Source organism: Zootoca vivipara, chromosome 3 (assembly GCF_965207765.1).
Source record: "Zootoca vivipara chromosome 3, rZooViv2.hap1.1, whole genome shotgun sequence".
Classification (NCBI taxonomy): domain Eukaryota; kingdom Metazoa; phylum Chordata; class Lepidosauria; order Squamata; family Lacertidae; genus Zootoca; species Zootoca vivipara.
The window spans coordinates 81155451-81182355 of record NC_142586.1 but is presented as its reverse complement, the minus strand read 5'-3'; the positions used below and the strand labels follow the sequence as shown (position 1 = coordinate 81182355).

Genomic DNA, 26905 nt, shown 5'->3' with positions numbered 1-26905 from the left:
TCATGTAAATTATGCTAGCTGCTCTGAACAGCATGAAATTTGCTACTGACTTCTGCTGCTCCCAAACAGTTTGTGTAACTGAACTGAGGCCTGTGCCTCTGAGGCACCCTGTGCTGAACTCTTCTTTCAGTTCCCTCCATGGAAGTGAGTTCACTTTACATGCAGTCATTGGGGTGTAGCACTGTCAGCACAGCCTCTCAAAACAAACTGGTAACTATACAGTCACTAGTTAAGTTGGTCTCTTATGATGTTTGCTGATGGGACCTTGCAGATTACAATCCATCTCTGGCAGGAGGTGCTTCCTGCAGACTTGCTGCTGAAACTTTCAGGTAAAGGCCAAAGTAACTAGGAGATTTCCAAAAAACTACTGTAGTTACATTGTTCTGAAGAAAGCTACTTGATTGATAAAGTGAGCAGTGCAACAAGTTGCTAAGCACTTCTATAGAGATTTTTTTTGTTAAAGTAGGGGGTAAGTATGACTGTATCTATCTATTTCCCACCTTTTCTCCATGGTGGCATACATACCGGTAGTTCTCCCCTTCCTCATCTTCTCAGCAGTCCTATGAAGTAGTTTAGGCTGAGCGATGGTAACTGGCCTGAGGTCACCTAGTGAGCTTCGTGGGCAAGTGGGGATTTGTACCCTGGTTTCCCAGATCCTAGTCCCAACACTACATCACACCTGCATTTCACTGTTTTAACATTTTGATGATTGCCACCCTGGGCTCTTTTCAGAAGAAGGTCAGGATACTAGTTTAATAAATAAAATTAAATATTGAATGAGGGCAGGTGGTTACGGGCTCTCTGAATAGCCTGATAGCACTGCTACAAAAGTCATTTTGGCAAGTGTTCTAAAACGTCTGTTGATGTGCTTTTTAAGAGTGCTAGCTTGCACATCTTATCTTATGTCTGTACAATTTCTTATTCTCTATATTGACATGCCTCTCATAATGCCAAATATGCATGCAGTCCAGCTTTGATTTTTAAGAGAAATGTGCAGGCACTGATCTACTAAAGACTGAGAAGCCAGAGGGCATGTTGCAGCAGCATGACTATACCCCATCATGATCCCATTTACCTGACACAGAGTTTCTGCCTTCATATTCTTTTTTAAAGTACTTTGCTCTACATATAGTTAGCACAGGACCCAGGTACTTAAGGGCCCCCTTCTCCCACATGACCCTTTCTCACAGGTCTGCTTTAGAGCAGGGGTTCCCAGACTAAGGCCCGCGGGCCACATACGGCCCAAAGCCCTCTTTTATCCGGACCACGACGACCCCCGCCCGCTGCTACCACCCGCTCTTACCGGCACGACGGCGTGCTTCCGGGTCAGAAAAAAATGCCAAAAATCATTTGTGCGCATGGGCCTCTCCCAACCCGGAAGTGCACCAGAAATAACGTTTGTGTGCTTGCGCAGACGTCATTTCCGGTGCACTTCCGGGTCAGGGGAGGTCCATGTGCATGCACACAAACTATTTTTGGCGCTTTTTCGGTAAGTTTGGGGACCCCTGCTTTAGAGGTTCTTCATCAGATTCTGCTACTGCCAAGGTGCTATGACTAGTGAGGACCACAGATGGAGCCTTTACAGTGATGGTGCCCCAATTTCACCATTCTCTCCCCTGGAAGGTTCATCTGGTGCCAAGTTTCTCTCATCAGCTCCCAAAGGAATCTATTTCCCAAGGCCATTTGTCAATGAGATTGAATTATGCTCTTTGTTTGTTATGTGTTAATCTCATTGTTTAGTGCTGTGGATTTAAAATCTTGCAAGTTGCTCTGATTATTCTCTGGATTTGAAGAATGGGGTACAAATGTTGATTAAAAAAATTAAAAGAGAAATTTGGGTTGTATAAAAAAAATTGAGCCGCTTGCAGCACTACCTGACTTAACAGAATTTGTTTGGCATACGTCTGCCTCGAGAGGCAGTGAAAGTATGCCTTTGCGGGTGAAGTCAAACTGTTGGAGAGTCACAGTGCCTGCTGTGGCTGTAGAGACAGGAGAGACATGTTTTGTTGAAGCTGGGGAAGATGAAGGTGTCTGCTGATGCAGATATACCATGGCGTTTTTTCTCCAAGCGCACCTCCAAGTGGTCATTTCTCCTCTGGTCACTGCTATGGAAATACAATTTAAGTGCCTGTCTCCGGGCACTGCAGTCGTCTACAAGGGATTCCCACATGTCAGGGTTGAAGTTGCCAGCCTTCATGTCACGTTGCCAGCTTTTGTGTCAAATTTGCAGACATCTTTGTAATGCAGAGTTGGTCTGCCAATGGGCCTGGTGCCTGAAGCCAGCTCCCTGTAGAGCATGTCCTTGGGGATGCAGCCACCTTCCATTCTGTGGACATGAGCAAGCCAGCGTAGATTATCTGGAAATGTGAGCTTGGGAGGACTTATATTTGTTTGTCTGTCCTGCCACGTTACACCCAGAATCTTTCTGACACTGTGCATGTGGGAGGCATTGAGGGATCATGTCTGGTGGGTGTAAGTTGCCCACGTCTCACTACCATAAAGCAGTGTGCTCAACATGCAAGCCTGGTAGACCTTCATATCTTGGTATTAGTCATTAGCATCACATTCTCCCGTGCCCTTTTGGAGAGGCGAGACATTGCTGTAGCCATCTTGCTAATACGCTTGTCCAGCTCAGCATCGATGGAGAGCTTGCTGGTTATGGTGGAGCTGAGATAGAGAAAATTGTCTACCACCTTAAGCAAGTAGTCACCAGTGCTGATGCATGGAGTACTGGTAACATCCTGATCCAAGATGTTGATCTTCATCAGGGTGATGCTAAGGCTGAACTCCATGTGGGTTTGGGCAAAAGAGTTGATGAGATTCTGTAGAACTTCCTCAGAGTGCCCTGTCAAGGCTGTGTCATCTACAAACATCATCTCTTCTGATAGGACGTAGTTCCATTCAGGGCCGTCTCTAGGCCCGGGTCCGGTGGCGCAGGGCGCCAGGCCACCAGGGGCGCAGCTGCGCCCGCTGAGAGGCACGGCAGAGGCCGCCCCAGGCGCAGCCCTAGGCGCGCCTCTCAGCTGTTCAGGCCGCTCTCCGGAGGCGTGTGGGCCTGGGGCCGCCTCTGCCACGCGCAGGGGCGGCGCAAAAGGGGGCGGCCAGGCTGGATTGCGCAGGGCGCCGGCCCTCCAGACGGCAGCCACGCTGCGCGCAGCACCTGCCAGCCCGCCCACCCACCACACCGGGAAACGGGGCGGGGGGGCGCCGGAGGGATCCGTAGCGCCAGGGCGCCAGGCATGCTTAGGACGGCCCTGGTTCCATTAATGCAAGGATTTCCATTTCCACAGTGGAACTTTCCTTTTTCCTCTCCCCACTACACCCCTGATACCCCAAATCTGCTGCAGAGCATGGGGGGACCCAGAGCAGATTAGGAGGTGCAGGGAGCGGAAATTCAGTTGTGTAGCCAATCGTCTTTGCACTAACAGAAGTACTTGTTTCGATAGCCCCCTTAGTTAAATTTTTGTATTTAAAACCATTGTATTGAATATTTTTTCATGAGATGCTTATTGAATTAAACTTGGCAAATACATCAACTAGGTCCAACTGAATGAATCAGATCTTAAATCTTTTAAAACATCCTTCATTTACATAGCTCAGAGTTGCTGTTGCTGTTAGGTAGTTCTCCATCTCCAGTTAAATTGATATTTTTTTTATTCCTGTAAACCAGACAGTGTGCAAGACAAAAAGGGGGGGTGGCTATCGTTTTGCAAAAAAACACAAGATTTGGAATTCGCATTACAAGATAATACAGTTCAAAAATAATACATGTAAGAGTGTGTGCTGTAATCCTAGATCTTTGAAAGCTTCATCCTGGTCCCCAAATGCCAGGTCATTTGAGGTAGCCCAGGGCTGTTTCATACATTACACTGTTGCAAAACTTTGTAACAAGGAGTCAATCCAATGATATTAAACAGCTTACTTGGGCAAAGTGACTGCTCATGTGGGTGGTGTGCATATTATTTGAGCTGACTGCTGGCTTTTCTTTTTTCTTTTTTTAATAAAAAATTTTATTAGAGAAAAAAAATTTTAAACGGTATAAATTTCCAATACATCGCCAATTACAATTCCCCCCTTCCCATCCCTCCGTCTCCCACCCTCTGAGGACTTCCCTCCCCTCCCCTCTCTGGTTTGTTTGTACATATTATTTTCTGCATGTTATTAAATTGTACATATCATTGCCTTATGTATCATGTGTTCTACTAATAAATTGTGGGTGTTTATTAAAAACCTTCAATGGAGTCCAGGTCCTTTTGTTGTCTTTTTAAATTGTAAAAAGTTCCCTTTCTTCTTTGAAGTTGCAGTTGTCCTTCTCACGTAGTTTATATGTCAACTTTGCCAACTCCGCATAGCTCATCAGTTTTTCTTGCCTTTGCTCTTTCGTTGGGATTTCCTCATTCTTCCATCTTTGTGCTAACAAGACTCTTGTCGCTATTGTAGCATACATAAATAAGTTCTTTGTTTTCCTTGGCAGGTCTTGTCCTAGAATCCCTAACAAAAATGCTTCTGGTTTTTTTTTTTACAAATGTCATTTTAAACATCTTTTTCAATTCATTACCAGTATATATCATCTCCCCCAAAAAATTAGCTGACTGCTGGCTTTTCAAGCAGCTTCTACTCCCATCCCAGTTCCCTAACAAGTAAACTTGTTTATGGTGTTTATTTTATTTAAAAAATATTTATTTCCCACTCTTCATTGCTGAGGCAATTTTGGTGCAGGGTACATTAAAATTCAATCAACAACATAAAATGAAACATAGCAACATCTTAATAAGCAAGAGCAAGAGAAAAATACAGTACAAAATCCATCAAAGTGCTAATGTTCAGCAAATGCCTAAGGAAACAGATGGGCCTTCAATGAAGTGCAAAAAACCTCAAGAATCAGAGCCAACTGTATTGGAATTCCCTTCCCTCCACAGTCAGTGGTAGCTCCTCATATGTGTAGCTACCTCCCTACTGCGGTGCATCTGGCCCTGTTTCTCTATATATTTTAGGTGACTAATTAAGACGCATATTTTTCAGCTGGCATTTGGAGGAAGAGAGACTCAATCACTGCTGCTATTAGTAACTTTTTAAGGAGTGATTTGTTGCGTGTTTTTAAGGATTTTGTTACTTTATGCATTTCTATCTATTTGCGTGTAGTAGATTCCCCTTTGGCTTGAATAAACAAATAAATAAAATTATTGCGTGCAACATGGGAAGAATTCATGGGGAAACAGCTCCCATGCTGATGTAGTTATGTGCAAGTTAGCCTTTTGTTACCTAAATCCAGCTCTTTCATCTCAACTCAACATAGCTTTTAAAATAATGTTCCTCCTAGCAAAACTTCTATCTATTATTCCAGTTCCACTAAAGAAATACTGTATGTTACTCATTTTGCCACAAGATATTGGTTGAAAGCTCTGGAATGTCCTCTGGGGTAGGGTTGCAATATTGCTCCATGGATATATTTCCAAAAAAGGAGCAAAACATTTTTCTTCTGGAGGGTATTGTGATGTTTTGGATTCTTCATTTTATACAGGCACAAATAACACTAAGCAGGCAGGTAGAACCTTTATAAATAAGAAAATAAAAATGCCATGTTTCAGGATGGAAACCAATTTGTAACTGACATGGGCATGCTAAGGATCAGTTTATTTTACGATTCCTCTTTTGCAGTGTTTCTTGCACTCCTGAAATTACACGGTGAAGGCTGAAGATCTCGGCAAGAAACCGCCCGTTTAACTTGTGCTGTGTCTTTCCCTTTTTCCATCCTCTGCATTCCATGGCAAGTTAGAGGGAGTGGATTTTAGTCCAGTACATAGAGCAAAGCACCTTGGAAACGCCTGATAGTGTTGTAGAAGCTGTTTGTGCAGAAACAACAAAGACTGCTGATCTCTCTTGCTTTTCAGAAGCTTTGGCTCAAACATCACTTTGCAGGTATTATGCCATTCATGCTCTGATGCTGATTGGGTTTTTCCCTTCTCTTTGCTTCTAAAGGATGTTCTATTGCTCAGTCAATTCATAACCTCTGAGGGAAGGATGCTGCCCAGGAAAGTCACAGGCCTCTGTACGGAAGAGCACAGAAAGGTTGAAGTGTGTGTGAAAATGGCTCATCGAGCAGGTAACTTGTTTTGTTACAGAGCTAACTTCAGTTTTTGAGGCTTACTTGCATTGGAATGCATTACATGCAAAAACTGGGCTGCCAAAGATAACTGAGATTCATTGACCCTATAATGTTATGATCAGAAGGATTTGCCCATCCTGGTTTCCTTACTTCTTAAGAATGCTTCCCAGACTACTACTTTGCAATGCCACAGAGTGTCAGTCCAACTATGATTTTCTGAGTAGTTAATGGCTACCTGTTACTGGTTAATTAAACCCTTCTTTTGACGCATATGACAACTCACAATGAGTTAGGCTAGCTACGGTAGGCAGTGGTGTAACATTGTAGAACCCATTGAATGTTTGGATTTTGAATCCTGTTATTGATCCAGGTATAACAGAGCAGAACAGCAGCAGAGCTGCTAGGAGCCTCCCCCCGCCCTTCTTCTCCTTAATACTAGGCAGGCTCCCATATGCTGTGTGTGAAATAAACCTTTCAGGAGGACACAGAGGAAACAGACTCCGGTTTTCTATATTGGAATGTTGCCCAGTATGACTAGAGATTTACCATCAGTGGCATTTTGATACATACACATACACAGTCTAGAAACCAGTTAGGTTGCAGTTATTTTGCAATATGTCAAATAGAACTCTTTTTTGAGGGGGGAAAATTGCTACAGTGAGATGTTGAGGCTTTTAGTTTTGGACTAAGAGAGAAACGTGAAAATTCTGGTCAGTTTTGGTGAAGTACTTTGGTGAATAGATGGAATCTGAGTGAGGTTTCTATTATTAATGTGTTAGTGACTTTTTTGCTATGGCATCTCAAAGCAACTTAAAACATTTTAAGCAAAAACAAACACATACATACATTAAAACTAGCATTTTAAAAATATCTAAAATATAATTCTATTTAAATAATAATAATAATTTGAGAATTAGTATGTTACCTAGAATAGCCTGTGGCATCCCACTCTGATGTGTGGTGTGTGTGTGTGTCTGTGTGTGTACTTTAGCTGTGATCTTATGCATACTTTTTCTACTCAAAATGACATCTCAATCTCTCCCCCTCCCCGACCCCAATTTTCAGGTTTGCTGCCAAATCATAGACCTAAACTTCCCGAAGGTTTTGTTCCAAAAAACAAGAAACCAAAGCTCAACAGGTCAGTTGTCCTCTGAAAACGGGTGGTGTTGTTTTCAGAAGTAGAATGCACGGAGTGAAGGCCACAAACTTATCCATGAGCCAGACCTTATAATGTAACATTTCTCAAAATGGGGAGCAGGCCTTTCTAGCCCTGGGGAGAAGAGAGTGCAAGCAACCTCTTTATGCTATGTTGGTGATAATGTGGATGGATTTGTTGAACGAAAAGAGTGGAATTGCCAGTTGCTGACTGGTGCAGGTGCTGGTTGCCAAGTGCTTGAGGTGAACTGGAGCAGAAAAATGAGATATTGAGGACTTAGGGATAAGTTTGAGAAATGCTGCAGACAGGTTAATATTTCCATTCTTCATTTTTTTCACACGAACAAACCTGCTTATATTGACCTTGTAAAACGTGTGTCTGTGTGTGTGTGTGTATGAGAGAGAGGGGTGTGTGTGTCTTCTTTGTCTTTCCTCCCTCTCCCATTAATTCTCTTGCCTACTGTCAACTTTGAAGTAGCTGAGTGCCATTTAAGAAAAATGGAGTTGGGGGAAACAGTCGCTGCCGTCTTCTGTGCTGGTGTGAGCTTTGAAATAGACAGGCTGTCTAGGTATTGGCAGTGGGTGGTGGACGGGACAGGAAGGAGGAGCTCATTAGATTTGTTGCCCTCTTTGTCCTGTGCCTGTTCCTCTTTTGTCTACAGTTTGTAGTTCACCCGTGGTTTGCCCTTCCTCTGTCGCACTTTTCCTTCTCCATCCTGCCCTCCCTCCTTGCCAAGCAGCCCCTTGCCCCTTAATGGGGAAACTTAAACCCCCTGTTGCCTCTTTTGCTTTACTCTGTGTTAAGAGGTGCTAATCCCCTATTTATGACCTCGCCTTCTGTTTCCATGGGGATGTCAAAGCAGTTTATGAAGTTCATATTAGCAAGCTGTGGGGTTACTAAAGGCCACAGGCACGTTGCTTGAGAAATCAGAGGCTCCAGGCTTTCAGCACAACATTCCTCTTGCAGTGTGGGCCTGGCCCTTGGTAGTCCATTTCTCTTAAGATGTTGTGCCATAGGCCAGTATTTCTCTCTGAAGATCATGTTCTGTGCAGATATTGGGGAAGAGTCTAAATGTGGCACATGCCTGAGGTTTGAAAAGGAAGACTCCTGCCGCTCCACAGCTTTGCTTTCAGAATATCAAATCTGTATCTTGCAAGTTTCACACATTGATTTATTAACTCCAGGGTGACTCACAGCAGCTGTGAAATAATGCCTACTAGATGAAGGCAGGAAGTGATGAATTCTAATCCCCTGCCCCCCTCCAAAATTGAATAGGCAAAAGGAGTAGTCGCTCTGTCTGGCATCACATCTACAACAACATTAGTTTTGGTATCCCTGCTTCATCTCCTGTCCTTGTTTTACTTTGCTTTTCACACCACCCAGGAGGAATCTGGGAGCAAGGGGGGGGGTGAGTGGGAAGCTCAAGGAGAAAGCCAGAAATGGATCTGGCAACAGAGCCAGGCAGGAACAAGGGCTGATCTTTGAATGTGGAGACGGCCTTATTAGTGTGGGATAGTCAAGGAAAGTAGGTACTAATATTTAAGGGGGCTGCTTGGAGTTCTGCTTTTTAGGAATGCTACTCCAGTTCATCAGGGTATTGTCTCTGTCGGCTGGAGGTAGAAAATTCTGCATTTTTGGAGTCTTGCCATGTCTCAACCGCTACAGCAGTGTTGAGGGGTTTGGCTCTGTGCCTACCCCCACCTGTGCCTCCCACGTTGATCTCTGGAACAGCCAGTGATGCAAAGGACAGGAGACTTTTTAACCACTTCCTTTCTACAGCCCTGGGGGGGTTAGGTCATGACACTCTGTCCAAACTGCCATGTCCCATTTTCTTTAGAGCAGCTTCAAAAGAAGCAATTGTGCTTAAGGTACAAGCCCCAAGCTTGAAAGTTGCCATGTTCAACTCTGCCGCAGTCTTGTTTAAGTACCTCCACCTTCGGTGCTTCTTGCTTCCACCTGTAAGACTTACATAATTTCCAATAATAATATAAAAAAATCCTTCCAGTAGCACCTTAGAGGCCAACTATGTTTGTTGTTGGTATGAGCTTTCATGTGCATGCACACTTCTTCAGATACACTGAAACAGAAGTCACCAGACCCTTATATATAGTAAGAGGGTGGGAAGGGGTATTACTCAGAAGGGTGGTGGGAATGTCATAAATCACAGTGTTTAAAGGGGGGAAGGGTGCTAAGTGACTGGATCTTCGGTAGGAAATAAGAGACACATTTTCCTGCTGTGAAGAAAGATCAATATTTTGGGGTCTTTTGTTTCTCTATTCCTCTTGGTCATCTCATCTGCCACTCCTGCCTTTGGGCTACTAAGTCTTGAAGTGCCATCTTCGAGCAATTGGGCAGACCACTGAAGGTCTTTAGTACAGTATAGGAGAAATAATGTTTTTTGCTTTGGAAACACCAGATCTCTTAGCTCAAGGCTTCCTTTAGCATAGCTTGTTCAGACTTTTCATTTTGCTTCCCATCTCCAAGCAAGAGACAAAGGAAACAAAAGATGGATACATCTGTTCCCTCCACAGGTGGCTTTGCCTCACACATTGAGCCTGTTCTGTCCATGGTGATCCAAGTAGCTCCTTGAAAATGCAGCAGGCTCCTCATGCTTGCTTGAGTTAGCAAGCAGGTCTTTCATCTGAAATGCCACCATAGAGTTCTGAATATTTCCCCAAGGAAGAATTGGGAAAGTGACCGAAAAGCTGTGCAGTGGCTCTGACTTGACTGATGAAGTCCCACTGGTTACAGCTTGACTAGATTGCCTTCACACAAACACAAGAAAATGACCTTGGATGCTTTTCAAAGAGTGGTCTTATTGTGGTTCCATTAACACACTTTTAATATACAGGAATATACTTCCCAAAATAAAGTTAATTAAAGTTGAAAGGGGGTGACATAAGCAAATCCTGTGTGTGTGTGTGTGTCCCACCCAGTCATTCCTTTCAACAGCACCCCCCAATGATCTCACCATACATTAAAACGAATTGACCCAGAAAGCTGTTTCCTTAATAAAATCATCCTGTGTCTGGTAGGCAGAGTGTCTGTGGGGTCCTTATTTGCAATATGAACAAATGGTTCAGTAGGAAGATGTATTCCTGTTCCCGTTTCTTTATGTGTACTGAGAGAAGGCATCAAAAGCCTTCATGAGTTCATGAGAAATGATTGTCTAAAAACTTTATAGACTATATATTGAACATGTTCAGAACTTGTGAGAGCAGCTTGCAGTGCTACCTGAAAAATATCAGAACTGAGAATCTTTTCCACTAGAGTTTGTGTGTCTCAGATCTTTTCTTTCATTCACACAAGCATTCAGAATTTTGTATCTTACCACCTCATAATAGGACAGGAATAGGTTTTTTCTTTTCTTTTTTAATTCTCTCAGAATGGAAAGTCAGGCATACAGAGTGTGTGACTTCATGGGAAATTCTGCTTTACATGTAATGGTTAAATGGTTACTTTAACCTGAAGGCCACTTTCCATGCTCATTTCTCCCTCAAAATTCTTTTCATTGTTCCCCCTAAGCAAAGAGATAAGTAACCCATTGAGCTGTCTTTGTCTGGCCTGGTGCCCTGACTGTACAAAGGCTTGGAGTTCTCTCTCATGGGACAGTGGGAAGAAGCTGGCTGATATCAGATGGCACTGACCAACCAACTGGGCTTGGGGATAAATGATCTGCTTGAAAACAAGAAAAGTGATTCTGAAATGGAAGGGACCAAATGACGAAAAGTTCAGGCTGTATCTATAATGCAAGCTACGGTATATCGTTCAAGCACCAGCTCCCAAACCACACACATCTTGCAGCCAGATGCTTACAGAGAATTACCATCTACATGAAACCTCGGATTGAGGTCATTTAAAGTTTTGTAGTGAGATACCATAAGTTTATTTTATATCACACCTTACTTCCAAGGAGCTCAACATACAGCTCTGATTCTCACTTTCATGGGGTTTGACAGTCTCCCTCACCATTCACAATGCTGAGTGTTTAACCAGGCTCTGGAGAGTGAGATGAGTCCAAGGTTTCCTCCAGTGAAGGTTGATGAATTCCATCCCTTCCCCATTCCAAAGATGTGGCAGAAGCTTGAGATAGTTTTTGCTCTGCACTTGGCAGGTGCAAGCCTCTGCCTACCATCCTTGGCTCCAGGCTGGAGAGGACGGTGCGTCAGTTTGCACTATGGGCTCAGAGCATTCTCCCTGTTACACTTACACACACACACACACTCTTTCAGGAATGGAGGTAGATCAAGCCAACATGCCCCTGCTTCCAGCTCAGAGCTATAGATGGGAGGCAGAGGGGTGGGGTTTCCCTCTGATCCTGACAAATGCTCATCATCCCTTGCTGGTGCTCTGGTGGCAAAAATGGATGAACCTAAAGTGTTGAGATTCAGGACCGACAAAAAGGACTTCTTTGCACATCAAATCATTAACTACAGAATCTGCTACCTCAAGTTATAGTGATTGCCATCCACTTGAGCAACTTTAAAATGGATTAGGCAGATTCATGAAGGATAAAACTGACAATGGCTAGTCATGATGGCTCTACTACCTCCAGCGTTGGAAATAGTATGCCTTTGAATACCAGTTTTGGGGAACATGAGTGGGGAGAGCGCTGTGCATTCATATACTGCTTGTGAGCTTGCAATGGGCGACCAGATACCTATGGCAACAGAATGCTGGACTAGTTGGGCTGGTGGCATGTTATAGTGGACAGCCCTCTGCCCTTCTCCTTTCATTGCTTGTCCCATAATGGGAATGGCTAAGGTGAATAGCAAACTTTTAAAATATGTGATTTCTGTGTAGAAACTCCTATGGTTCCATAAACCAAATGTTAATATGTGGCACATTCCAAGGATTTCTATAAGTTTCTAGGTTAATGATTCCCAAACCTTTTTCTCCATAGACCATTTGAAAATTGCTAAGAATCTTGACAGGGCACTTAGGGATTTATTTGCCTGTTGTAGCAATTTTTATGCACTGTGATAGGTGCTTTATGATTTTAAATTGTATTTTTACAGACAGGCTGTGAGTCACCTGAATGAAGCTCAGACCACCAGTGGTTCACAAACCGCAGTTTGGGAACACCTGTTTTAGGCCACTGAAACTGTTTTTGTTGTGTTCACCTATGTTGGTGCAGACCAACTATATGTTAATGCCATTATAGTGTTTCAAGCCTTGTTGAGCCATTCATAAAAACTGGCGCCCGGGGGGGGGGGGGGCTAGACACTTTTGTACCAGAATCAATTCAGCAAGCATTAGCAAGCTTTCACATGTTTATGCTCTTGAGTTTGGACATAGTATCTGATCAGTTGTAGTTGCATTATGATGGACTTATAACTTACATTTAGAATAGCTAGCTACTGCTAAAGTATTTATTTAGTACATTTATATGTTACCCTTCCACCAAGAAACTCAATGAGGTGTTACTTAATCTTCTCCCTTCCCCATTTTATCCTCACAACAACCCTGTGAGAGGATAGGCTGAGACACGGTGACTGGTCCAAGACTAGCCTGTGAGCTTCATAGGCAAGTGGAGGTTTGAACCCTGGTCTTCCAGATCTTATTCCAACATTCTAACCACAATTGCTACCTATTTTACTTACATGAAGTTAAATTCATAATTGCTGTAGGTGGTAAAAGTAATACTCATTGTATCAGTGGATGTACTAAGACCATATTTGTATCTTGTACTGTGCTTCTCTGAAAACAATAGAAAGTAATTGCAGCATGCTTTTTGGAGGTCAATGGATGCTGGACAATTTAGGATCAACAGGATCACAATCTTGACTACTGTCATTGATGATAGATAGATTTATAATACCCCGCCCATCTGACTGGGTTTCCCCAGCCACTCTGGGCAGCTCCCAACAGAATATTAAAAACACGATGAAACATCAAACATTTAAAATTTCCCTAAGCAGACATGCCTTCAGATGTCTTATAAAAGTCAGATAGTTGTTTATTTCCTTGACATCTGATGGGAGGGCATTCCACGAGGCGGGCACCACTACCGAGAAGGCCCTCTGCCTAGTTCCCTGTAACCTCACCTTTCCCTGTTGCAGGAAAAGGCTCACCTTGGGATTTTGTCCAAAATAAATCCCCACAAGTATCAACCTGGATTTCTCTGGTGTTGCTTGGTTTAAATTTTTGAAAAGAAGAGATAAATGAATTGTATCTCTCTTATTGCCAAGTGTACCACTGATTACTGTCTTTGGAAATTAGGGACATGTGGAAACCCTAGCCCTCTGCAGAAAATTAGTTTCACCAAAGTGAAATGGGGTTAGGCAAAGAGGGAATGTTTGGCATAGCAGGGACTGCCAAACAGCTTGAGGGAAATGCTTGTTTTTCTCCCATGCCAAATCATCAACGTTAAAAGGAGTAAATAAACAGGGGCATTTTTTAGTTTTGGACAAAGCATGCTTGAAGTAGTAAAAGTAAAGTGTGTTCCATGAAGGGCATATGTCCAAAAGTCTGCTTCAGCTAACAGTGAAAAGCCCCCAGTCGGCTTGCTGTTCACAAAAGAAGCCACAGGCCTGGACCAGAGAGTTGGATTAACCTGCTTAAGAAAAACAATAAAAGCTTTAAAATTTGGCCTTTGCTAAATCCCTTTTCCTTCCCAGAATTGGAGTGTGTGCCTCCCAAGGCTCTAATTGAATATGGAGGGATGTCTTAAGCCATTGACTTCAACATAACTACCTCTCATTGCTTGGGTACCTCCAGATTTCCTTTTCCAGTGAGATCATTTATTATCAAAGGAGCCTCCTTTCCTTCATTAAATGCCTATAAAAGTTGTTTGGCGGGTTACATTGGTATCCTCCTCAACCGTTTCAGTGAACAGGCAATGTCTCCACTGGATTTTTTTAATAATCCGGTGGAGAGCCAGTGTTGTGTAGTGGTTAGTGTACTGGGTTTGTGACCATGGGAGATCAGGATTCACATCCCCACTCAGCCATGAAGCTCACTGGGTGACCTTGGGCCAGTCACTCACTCTCAGCATAACCTACCTACAGGGTTGTTGCAACAATAAAATGGGAGAGAGAACTGTGTATGCCACCTTGAGTGCCTTTGGGGGAAATAAATTGATGTTTGGCCTTCAGGTAAAACAAATTTACCCACTTTTAATGAAATACCGGTAGAGCATTTCTAGAATGAACTGTTGTTGTTGTTGTTTAGTCGTTTAGTCGTGTCTGACTCTTCGTGACCCCATGGACCATAGCACGCCAGGCACTCCGGTCTTCCACTGCCTCCCGCAGTTTGGTCAAACTCATGTTCGTAACTTCGAGAACATTGTCCAACCATCTCGTCCTCTGTCGTCCCCTTCTCCTAGTGCCCTCAATCTTTCCCAACATCAGGGTCTTTTCCAGGGAGTCTTCTCTTCTCATGAGGTGGCCAAAGTATTGGAGCCTCAGCTTCACGATCTGTCCTTCCAGTGAGCACTCAGGGCTGATTTCCTTCAGAATGGATAGGTTTGATCTTCTTGCAGTCCATGGGACTCTCAAGAGTCTCCTCCAGCACCACACTAGAATGAACTAGTGTGTTTAATTTCAGTTGTCCTTCCTAGATTAACCCCATAGGCCCAGCTTTCTCCTTTTCTGCCCAGAATTAAACACAAAGATTGATTCGAGTTAATGTGTTGGGCTGATCAAAAACAATTTTAAATTGGTGCTCTTTTTGCATAAAATACTTCTGCTAATTCCTTGCTGCTGATCTTTTTGACTTGTACCTGAAGTGGCTTCTGCACTAATGGACCTGTAATACAGTGGTACCTCTACTTACAAATTTAATGCGTTCTGAACGCACATTCGTAAGTCGGAAAAAAAATTGTAAGTAGAATCCCATAGGAACGCATTGGGAGAAAATTCATAAGTAGAAAAAATCCTATCTAAACCGCATCCAAGATGGTGGACGGAGCTCCGTTCGTAAGTAGAAACATTCGTAAGTAGAGTTATTCGTAAGTAGAGGTACCACTGTACTAGTTACTGCTGTGTGCCAAGGATAGAGGGTTATTGCTGAGCTTCACTTTGGAAGCTGCTTTTCTTTCTGAAGCTGACAGTGTTGAATGCAGAATGCAGTCTGTTTTTTCACTTGGATTGAAAAGCTCTTTGGGATCCTTTATTGTGAAAAATGGTGGATTAATGTTAGAGGTTTCCGTATGTTCCATAACTGCTTGGTGTTGATATTTCATTACCATTTTACAGGCCCCCGATGCTTGCTCGACACTTCACTGATCAAATAAATTACACTAGGATCTGCCCAGAGCACTTAACATCTAAATTTGCATGGTGCAACGAAGACAGGATGACCAAACCACAGGGATGGAGGGGGCATACTGGGGTCATAAGACCATGTTACTGCTCACCAGAGAGTTGTGTGCTCAGCAGTGTTGCATTTTTTTCAGAGAAGAAGCAGATCAGTTCCAGTTTTGGACTAAGCCAAGGTCTAGTGGTGCAGATTACACTGTGGTCGTGTTTTTAGTGCTTTAGTGCTCTTGCAAGACTACATAAGAACCTAGCCTGCTTCCTCTCTTCTCCCCCAATCCCATCTGCTTGCACTGAAGAACAGTAGTACTCCACCACCATGCTGATAGACCAGCATCCCCAAACCATTTACAGCATGGCTTTCCCTGCTGTTTTGATGCATTTGGCTGATCTATTGATTTACGAAGTATTCTGTATTTTATCAATGTAATTTTATTGTTGGGTTTCATGTTCACCACCGTTTTAAAAAGGTTGGTGGTATAGAATTTTTTCCAAATAAATAAATGAGAATTGTGTTAATGTACATTGGAAAACTAAAATACTAGTTGCTTATGGTAAACATGATCTCAACCACCATGTATTTGCAGCCTGAGAATGTGGGAAAGCTGCTTGAATGTATTTGCCTTGCCAATTAGGACTAATAAAAGCTAGCCAGAGGGTGGGTCCTGGGAGTGGTAAATGCCTCGTGAGTTGGTGTGTCAGGCTCTTTTAAATGGTCGGGCAGGGGTCGCTCCCTGCTTAAGAGCCCCTTTCTGCACCCTGAAGTGTTGGACAACTCACCCAGTTGCTAACATCCCCTTTTGTGGCAGGGTTCTGGAGATGGTGACTCAGCTTCACACATGTTTGGAGGACATATTTTCTAGACCCATTTCAGTCTGGATTGGATTCATGGCTGGAATTAGTGCCAAGACTTTCTTGGTAGGCCTAACTGTTCACCTTTGTTGGGGAAGAGACAAGGGGAGTTCAACCCTGTTGATTCTCTTTGATCTCTCAGCAGCCTTTGATTCAATTGACCTCTTGAAACAGCTCTGAGGGTTGGGCATTGGAGGCTCAGTATTACAGTGGTAATGTTCCAGGACAATTTCCAATAGCAATGGGGGACTTCTGTTCTGGAGTTGGAAAGACAATCTGTTCTGGATTACACTTCCCTTGAAAGAGTAGGTGGGGTACTCCTTGATCTACCTTTATACTTGGAGGCCAGGTGGTTAGGAGTGCCTGCATTCAGCTATATGGCTGACTTGCCAACTGTGTCCATTCCTGGGCAGAGAAAGCATGGCTACAGAAATCCACCCTTTGTTAACCTCCAGATTTGACTATTGCAATATAGTTTAAGTGGGAGTGCCCTTGAAAATGGAGGCTGAAATTTGTGCAGAATGCTGCTTCCAGGGTATTGAGACATTGCCGACCAGACTCACATAACATCAGTTTTCGAGCTGCACCTCTTTGTTTTGTAGATTCTGTTTCCAACACTAGCGAATCAAAACGGAATCCTACAAGAGCCTCACTATAGTTTCCTATAGGCATGTGTGAAAATACGTTCTCCTGCCAAATTCTTATTCCCATGCAGAAAGAAAACTTAACCTAGTTTCTTAGGAAAATAGACTTAATTACTTTGGAGACTCTCTAATGAATCTGGCCTATTATGTAGTTGTCTTGTGCCTGCAGCTTATGACTCTGTAGAGCTTGGGGTCTTCCCAAAAAGGTGAAACGGGAGGAATACATTTGAAACTGGCCTTTGATGCAGTTGAAAAAACCCGACATCCAGCTATAGCCAGTCAGAATTGGAACCTGCCAGAGGCTTAAGTCTGTATCTGTGTCTGATCTATTTTAAATATTGAAATGGAGAAGAGGGTGAGTGATCATGATTCAGAAACACTGTACATGCCCCAAGCCAGTCTTGTATAACAACAGCTAGTAGGGAAGGGGAACAGGGGCTGCATTTATCCTGTCATAGGCTGCAGTGGTCCTTGCCAAAGTCCTTGCTGCCGAGTCAAGCAGCTCTAGGTATGTGCAGCTTCAGTGAGTTACAACTGTTACAACTAAGAGATGCAGCCCACTTGCTCCAAGATGTTCAGTTTCTTTTTGTCAAAAACCCATTAGAATAAGGCACCAAGATTGTTGCACTATGCTTCATAGCGCCCCCAGCATTCACTCTTGTACAAATGAAACTGAGAACCCCTGGATGTCAGACCTTTTCTCAATTGTGAGTGTCACTCATGACCCCTTTTCTGCTTCTCTTCACAGGTACCTTACCCGATACTCTATCAAATCGGTGCAGCCCATTTGGAACAAGGGACACAAATGGTGCAAGGTTCCCATGCCTATATCACACCCTATACTCAGAGATAATGTTAATTATGGGTCAAAACCTCTTCGTTTTAACCACTAGGATGGTGTAGAGCTAGTGTTGACAGTAAATTACAACAGTTGTGGCTCAGTATTTGTCAATCCATTACAGGTATTTTTGTGTCTGGTGCTCTGGAAAGAGCCAAATGAACATTTTTCCTCTGGAAGCATACAGGAATTTTCAGAAAAGAGGCAGCTTAATGGCTAAGTAGAATTGTCATTTAACTGAAAGATAATGCAATAGATGTTGCTTCAGGATAACAAAACTTTATCTTCCTTTATTTAAATCCCAATTAAACTCTTGAGTCGACTCCTAGTTCTTTGGGTAGTTTCTACCTCTTGCATGGATACAATAGAAAGAATTTGTAACTCACTGCTCAAGTGGATTCCCCCCCTTCCATAGTTATGTCCTTAATTGACATCAATGGCTGGTGTCTATTACTGTTCATGATGCTGATGGAAGCAAGACAATTAAAGCAGAATAAAAATCCCATTGTCCTGTGTGTCCCCCACCAACACACACACACACAAAAGACCTATAAGAGTGCATGTGTAAACTTAGAAGGGTATTTACTGCAAAGTAGATCCCCACAGATGCAATAAATACACATTCAGCTTCAATCTTCTGATCAGTTGTATAGGTCCACTTTAGCCTTGAGAGAAAAGCTTATGATCTTGAAGACAAAAATGAGATTAATATTTGTGAAACCAAAAGGAGATTCTGGGAACAGTACAGCCTGCAACCAGTATAGACAAAATCAAACAACTTTGCTCAGTTGTGATTATTATTTATTAATTTTGTGTGCCACCTTTCATCTGTAGCCTATGATTGGCATACTTTTTGTCCTGTAAAATTATGAATATTTCAAGGTGATGGGGCAGACTGGGGGAGTATTGCTATAGTCAGGTTGCTGGGAAACATGCACAAGGGAGCCTTAAATGATGATGGGGGAAAGCCTGGGTAGAAGTGAGACAACTAGTATCACAACTGTAGTTGTCACTTCCTCTACAGGCTACCTCAGTTTCTTTGCTGGGGAAATGCTCTGGGTCCAAAAAATATATATATATGCTTAATTCTTTCTGCTGCTCAGCTCTAATGCTTATTTTATTGCAGCCACTATTTTGAGGCACTGGCCAGCAGTATTTTTCAGATCTACCAACTCACAGTAATCCCTCCCTACCTGAACCTATTAACCAAAGTCATCAAGACACAGCAACATTCCTAAAAGAGCCACTGGAAAGAATATTTTTGTAATGGCTCTTTTACACTGCATTGTAGGAAAGCAGTTATCCTGAGCTTTTGTTAAGCAAAAGAATGCTTCTGTAAAGATAGGATTCAGATTACCTGAAGTGAAACATTCTAGAGAGGACCTGTGCCTTCTAAACTTCATTTTCACACACAATTACATCTCAGAAATACATGCAACTTATGGAATCTGTGAATCTTGTGCATTCAGCCCAGTATAATGTATAATTAAAGCAAAAATAATGTCCATGAAGTATCAAGTTCTGAAGTACTGTACACGAAGAATGTACTAAAGCCTGATTTTGTTGGTGCAATTGGAAAAGTGATGTGTGTTTAGAAAGTGTGCACAATTAAAGGAAATGTTGGGAGTCCAGAGCAAATAGTCAAACCAGAAATCACTCGGGTGTCCTAGACTATGCATAACCATCTGTAACACTTTATACCACAAAACAATTTCATTTTCTGTGTTTACATAGCTCATGTGCCTGGATAGCAAACCGACAATTAGGATTCCTGATTTCCTAATCCTAGGAGTTCTCTTATTTCTAGTTCCTTTGTAAAGTGCCTGACTGTAATGGAGACAGAATATGAGCCCTGCAGGGAATGAGTACATATGGCAAGTGCATATGGTAATTTATCAAGATGAGTTTACTGATTATTTAGTTTACTTATATGCTACTTTTCCACAATGAGCTGTGCCCAAAGCAGCTCAGCAAACATTCAAAAATATCAAAACATTGAAAATACAAACATACAAATTACAGAACATGTTAGTAAATTCAAATGACAAAAATCAACAATTCAACAAACACAGAATATATCAGTATTACCAAAACAAACAAACAAACCCTGCCAAATCAATAGGTAAGTACATAAAGTAAAACAAAAGTGAACCAACAATGGTCTTGCTGCACTGTAAGGAGACTGACTTATAATTTAGGGGAAGGAGTAGATGACATACAGCTGGCTTACAGGCTAGACGACACAGCTGATCTACTTAATATTTTAAAATATGGTCTCACTAACACATTAGACTGATTTCATGCTGATTTATTAAAGCAAAAATACATACCCAGTTTCAAATACAAAATTAGTACAAGGCATCTCTTCCATTTTCAGCCTCGTGCTGTTATTCATAGCATGAAGGGCAGGTCCAGGTTCTTCTCTGCGTTGCCAAAGTAGATGTAGCCATGTTGTTTAGTATTGGGGACATGGTAGAATGTGAGTCCAGGCCAGAGCAAACTTCGCAGTACTACCACTCTGCCTCCCCTCTCAAATTGGATGCTCCAGGACCCTGCATAAGAATAGAATGCTGGATTTCATCCTAATTGATGAAGACAGTTTTTCTGTGATAAGCCAAACTAGGATCATATGTGTTCAGTGAATACTGGCACCAGAACAAGCTTGACTTAGCTGTAGTACAGACTACTGTATTCTTGACTCAGTTAATCACCCAAGTAAACAGACCAATGTAATTGTGTATTACCCCCTCATGTAGCTGCTTCCTTTGTATGTGAAGAGTGTTAACTCCAGCATGAGGTCCCAGGTCCATAAAATAACAAGCAAATAATGCTAGTAAGATCCAGTTATACAGTAACCTTTTTATCATTAAGTCCTGAGGCTGAAGACGTAAACAAAGTCTGCTAATGAGCGACATTCAGCTTCTCTATTATATCAGCACAGGTAAAGAACCTCTCTAGATGACTTATTTTGCAATTCTAGGATTTTGTGCTCTGCCTTAGTAAGACTCTTAGTAAGACTTAGTTGTGTTATAAGAATTTTGAGGTCATATATATATATATATATATATATATATATATATATATATAATTGTTCATAAAACATGTACATGAATGTACAGAAACATGTCTGAAGCAGCACAGGAAGACAGGCCTGACTGACACCATTTTGACTCACTCTCTCTGACCAGGTGTTCCTCTGCAAGGAAGAAGGGGGGTGGGGGAAACCTTCTCATTGTCTCAGGAATTAAAGTGATAATCCCTGGCATCCTGATACCTGAGTGCCAGACAAAAGGGTGTGATTAACTTGGCTGGGAAACAGGGAAATGTAAATATCTCTCTTTTTTGTTGATTAGGTTTTGGGGGCAGGGGGCAGGGTCCAGACTGCTCAGATTACTGCCACCAGACCTCCCCTTTCATGATGTACCTATGATGAATCTAGGGAGGGGGGTCTTGGGCTACACCCCTTCTGTGACATATGGATGATGCTTCTGGGGGGTGGGCTGAAACCAATTTCAAATTTCTTTTTAAGGGCAAGACACCTTTGTTTGGGGTTCCTTCCTTGTTCTCCTGTGTGAGGGGAAGGACCCTGTTGCAACAGTGAAAATAAAGGCTTTGCTTCTCAAACTTCTCTGGTTGGCCTCTGTTATATTCTCCAACCAATGGAGAACCCAATAAGGGAATAAAGGCAGATTTTTGCCTATATCAGTTGGATACAACCTAGAGTCTTTCCCAGCCTTACCTAGGGATGTCTGATTGACGACAGGGCCGTCTGCATGCAGAGCAAGTTACCATTGAGCTAAGTCCCTTCCCATAATATCAGGAAGGTGTACGGTAATCAGATAGGTGTATTCCAAAGAGAAGTTCCAAAAGGACAAGCATTGCACCTTACAGCCTATTTGATTTCTAGTGGCAAAAGCCTTCAGGGCCAACCACCAGCGGCATGAGGTGCACATTGGCTTAATAATAATTTATTTGTACCCCGCCCATCTGACTGGGTTGCCCCAGCCACTCTGGGTAGCTTCCAGCATATATAAAAACACAGTATAAATTGAATGAATGAATGGAAGCTTCTACATGCAAAGTTGTTGATACTCAAAACTATGTGCAGCTTCAGTCAGATTAATAATACCAAATTGTTTAGGAAATAGGAGCCAATAGCTGTTCATTTTCCCTCAGCTCCATTGATAGGTGTGAGCCCCAGCTACTGCATAGGGCAGGCATGTCAAACCTGCGGCCCTCCAGATGTTTTGGCCTACAACTCCCATGATCCCTAGCTAGCAGGACCAGTGGTTGGGGAAGATGGGAATTGTAGTCCAAAACATCTGGAGGGCCGCAGGTTTGACATGCCTGGCATAGGGCATTTTAGGGGCAGTGGCTAAGCATGCAGCTCTTCATCCAGTTTTGTGTGTGTGCATGTTCTCCAACTGAAGCAAGACTACATGTGGGCTAGCTACCCTAATTGTCAATAGCCAACATTAGTCATAAACTGCATAGACCAACTGAAATCAATGCACCTACAGTGGTACCTCTACTTATGAATTTGATACGTTCCGAATGCACATTTGTAAGTCGAATCCCATAGGAATGCATTGGGAGAAAAAATTCGTAAGTCGAAGCAACCCTATCTAAAAATTCGTAAGTAGAAAAAATCCTATCTAAACCGCATCCAAGATGGCGGACGGAGCTCCGTTCGTAAGTAGAAACATTCATAAGTAGAGTTATTCATAAGTAGAGGTACCACTGTACTATGTTTTGATTTGGGACTTGAGAGACTATTATCCTGAGGCTAAAATGCAACTGTGGGACACATTCTCCGATTGCCTGTATCAGGAAGGAAATTTGGCCAATTGACAAGCTAAGGAAAAGAAAGCAAGAGGAAGGTGAGTGACAGAGAAACTTAACAGAGCTTCCAGCTTGGAAGTAGTTTATATAAGAGTTAATTTTCCTTGGGAGTCTTAATTTGCCTCCACCTTTGGAGGAAGTGTGGACTGGGGCAGTAAAGGGATTAGCTTCAATATTAATTATGCTTTGGTGCTGCTGAGAAGGTTAAGAGACAATGTGAAAATGAACTTTCTACTATAATCGGCTGCTCAATGGCTTGCTGAGTATTTCAGTTCCTGAAATGACAGCCTGAGAAGCAAGAGTATTAAAGCAGATTTGGTTCCATGAGGCTAGAACATGCATCCCCAAACTTCGGCCCTCCGGATGTTTTGGACTACAATTCCCATCTTCCCCGACCACTGGTCCTGTTAGCTAGGGATCATGGGAGTTGTAGGCCAAAACATCTGGAGGGCCGCAGTTTGGGGGTGCCTGGGCTAGAAGATGTTTGTGGGAGACAGTAACCTAAAACCATCAAAATACTGCAATGAAAGGGGGGGAAATCACAGATAATCCTCACTTGATGACAGAGCTAATTCAGAAAAGCTTCTTGTCAGCTTTGGCAAATGCTTGATGCTACATGTAGTTCATATAGCAAAAGAAATGTTCAGGAAGCAAGAAGACTGAAAGGTGTGTTAGCTACATACATTATCCCAACTTTGCTTTAGAATAAATATCAGAGACACTCGGAAGAGCAACAATGGGCAGGGGTGCTCTCCTTTTCTGAAGCCCAAGTTCATGCATCATCTCCAGCACAACCCCAGACAACAAGCCATATTTTCCTATATTGATTTCCTTGACACACTTTCCTTGGGACATCCTCTTTGGGACTGCCATTAAAGGCCATTCAGAAATTGCAGCTGTTGCACAAAGCAGCTGCCTTTCCAACAAGAGGACTGCGTAAAAGAGCACTGCTTTTCCCCTTGTTACCTGCCAATCAAACTTCAGACCCACCACAATGTCCCATTTCTCCTGTTTTTAGCAGCCGAATTGAGACTCTGCCTATCCCAAATGAGTCACTCTCTGCGCACGCCACCATTTTAGTTGTAATCAACACATTGCTTCACACAATTGAGACGGAGGCGAAATTGGGAACATTTTTGCTATGTTCTCAGTTCTATAAAATTTCTTCCATGACGAGATCAGGCTGTGAATTAAGGTGCAATTTGTTTACGGAACCTCTTACCAATTTTGTTACGCAAAATTACATAGCAAAACACAATGTTGGGATGCTAAAAACACTAAATGCCTCAATTCAACTCAACTATTGGAAGACAATGAATTTTTGAGTTCTTGTCTGTTTGTTATTTTGCAAGGCAGGATTATTGTTTTTAATACAGAATTGTATTAACCATCTGATCACCATTGGCGACCAGGAATTTCACAGAGGCAAATACATGGAATTTTTTCAAGGCAAGTGATCAGGCTGCCAGCCTGGTCAGCTTCTGCACAAGTATTGAGCTGGCTCTGTCTGTGCCTGCTATTTGAGGTCAAGATACGCTCCAGCAAATGGAGACAGAAGCTGAAGCGGGCTCCAATTGCCCTTTCCTATGAAAAAGAAAAAGGAGCCCTTTCCTATGAGGATCTCTAGTAATGGAGCAGGGGAGAAAATGGACAGACCGTAATGATGGGGAGTAGGGGGGGATGTATAGCAGCTGCTGTGCATCTTCTAGCCTGCTAGTTATTATTTTTACTTGCTTTTTATTCACAAGAGGACTTTAGTTTTTTTAAAAAAGCAGGCAGGTAAAAAACAACCCTGCAGCGTAGTACAGTAAATGGCATGTGGTTTAGTAGCATGGCTGTTCTAACAGAATACTTGGGAGATCTATCTGATGGCATTTTTTAGGGCAGAAGGTGCAGGATATAAATTATCCTATAAGAAAATTAAGTATTAAATTCAGATTCAAAATTATGTTCCATTATATACAGTAGAATCTCAAGTAGCTTTTATGGTATTATGTACAACAGAAACTCATACCCTAGGGTGTAACGAATTGTCAACTAATGCTACATAATGTATCTTGTTCTCATAATGAGTTAACAAAAAAAATAAGCATTACTGAGAGCATAATGCTATCCGTGTTTTTGCAGGATTAATCCCCACTACATTAAGTGAGGTTTAATCCCTAGTACAGGGGTCAGCAACCTTTTCCAGCCATGGGCCAGTCCATTGTCCCTCAGACCTTGTGGGCCGGACTATATTTTTTTTGGGGGGGGGGGAATGAATGAATTCCTATGCCCCACAAATAACCCAGAGATGCATTTTAAATAAAAGCACACATTCTACTCATGTAAAAACACCAGGCAGGCCCCACAAACATAGCTGCCAAGTCTCCCGTTTTCCCCGGGAAAACCCCTTTTTTACTTACCTTTTCCCGGTGGTCCCCCGTATCACTTCGTCTCCCGTTTTTCTCCGTTATTTTCTCCTGCCGGCGGCCATTTTTTTTCTTTCCGATTTGCCCTTCTATGGGCACCAAAAATGGCCGCCGCCAGCTTCAAAAGTCGCATCTACGCATGTCTGGAAGTGCATAGACGTAACTTCCGGTGTTGGCGGTGGCCATTTTTGGTGCCCATAGATGGGCGGAGCGACACTGGAAGTTGCGTCGGCGCACTTCCTGACATGCGTACAAGCGACTTTCGAAGCCGGCGACGGCCATTTTTGGGGCCCATAGAAGGGCAAAGCGACACCGGAAGTTACATCGACGCAACTTCTGGTGTCAAATGGCTGCCGGTCCCGGATTCTGCAGTCCGGAACTTGGAAGGTAAGCCCACAAATAACCCAGAGATGCATTTTAAATAAAAGGACACATTCTACTCATGTAAAAACATGCTGATTCCCAGACCATCCGCGGGCCGGATTGAGAAGGCGATTGGACCGCATCTGGCCCACGGGCCTTAGGTTGCCTACCCCTGCCCTAATATGTTTAGGAATGGGCTTAATCCAGAGGAAGCCTCACTGAACACAGAGGGGCTGACTTCCAAATAAACTTTTGTAAGATTGTACTGCATTTCCAATGAAACCAAAGGAACAAGTGAGTTGCAACTTTCAAAAAGACTTAATCACAATTTAGCTGGATTATGACCAAAATTAATGCTTTCTTTACTTCCTGTAGCCGCACAACTTGTATTTTAAATAAGCACATAAATGTTATCTATGGTTGAAGGGGATACTTTTCTTGCCTCTGTTGTCAGTATCCCAGTCAGAAACAACGGTGGGCAGAGCTCAGCACAAAGCAGCAAGCACAAGACACCAACTGAGGCAGTGAACCAGGAGGTGCGGCTCCAACAGTATTTCAGCAGCAGTGAAGATGACATTCACTAAGGATCAGAGATCCGGCATATGGCACGTTCATGAGAAAAGCTTTGCACAGTTACTGTGTTATTTTTTTCAAATAACTATAAACCCCATAATTTGCTTTTTAAGCTGCACCCGCCAGAACTAGCTTAAGCCAAATACTGTCTGGACTGAAAAAAATTGCCTGTCAGGTCTGTGTGGGAGGAAAGAGCCTGGGAAAAATATCCTTTGGATGAAGATCTGGAGCTTCCCATTCCCCCTCTGGAGCAGACTGCAACCTTCACCCTGCCAAATACGGGTGGGAATGCTGAGGAGGAGCTTAACCATTTTCCAAACAAGACACTGCTCCGAAAGCTTGTCTGCTCAACCAGCCACTGACTCCTCGATGGCCCTCTGTCAACTGCCAGGACCCTAGTGCCTGTGTTTTAAACGTCAACCTCCCTCCCCTTGGCTTCTGCTTTCTCTCCAGCCTGCCACTGTATCCAATCTCATCCCCCATGTCTGCCTGGGCTCTGACCCGGGCCCTCTATGATATGCAGGCAATGGAGACGCTTGATCTACTAACTGTAAAATGAGAGGCCCTTAAAACAACAGAGAGCTGATCCACTTCAAATCTACTCTTCCATAACACTCCTGTTTTGGCTATATTTCAAAGAACGGGGGTGGGGATGGGAAGAAGCCGTTTTCAATGTTGGTAAAAGCTGCCTGTTCCAAAAGGTTGCATTAGGGAAACATAAACAGTGACACCTCTATTATATCTAGGTGATACTATTCACAAAGCATCGTATGGCTATGGCTGTGTTCGCATATACCCTTTTCTGCTCCTTGTTCTGCTAAAACAACTGCAACAGAATTAACTACCGTACTTCACTTCTCTC

At 42.9% G+C, this 26905-nt stretch overlaps 2 protein-coding genes across 4 annotated transcripts in view; one reads left to right on the top strand and one right to left on the bottom strand.

Moving 5' to 3' along the window:
* The window catches only part of MRPS18A (mitochondrial ribosomal protein S18A), a 33106-nt gene extending 14930 nt beyond the window's left edge, over positions 1–18176 (top strand). The window contains exons 4-6 of the mRNA XM_035108195.3: positions 5980–6103; positions 7172–7244; positions 17765–18176. Coding sequence (XP_034964086.2) covers positions 5980–6103; positions 7172–7244; positions 17765–17909 — 342 coding nt within the window. The 3' untranslated portion in view covers positions 17910–18176. The remainder of the gene's footprint in view (positions 1–5979; positions 6104–7171; positions 7245–17764) is intronic.
* A 1561-nt stretch (positions 18177–19737) lies between these two features.
* The window catches only part of RSPH9 (radial spoke head component 9), a 28207-nt gene continuing 21039 nt past the window's right edge, over positions 19738–26905 (bottom strand). For 2 of the 3 annotated variants that reach the window (XM_035108193.3, XM_088666575.1), the window contains one exon: positions 19738–20406. In XM_035108193.3, the coding sequence (XP_034964084.1) occupies positions 20246–20406 (161 nt within the window). In that variant the 3' untranslated portion in view covers positions 19738–20245. Of the gene's footprint in view, positions 20437–26905 lie in introns of all 3 variants that reach the window. The other variant, XM_060272922.2, reaches the window with a different exon arrangement.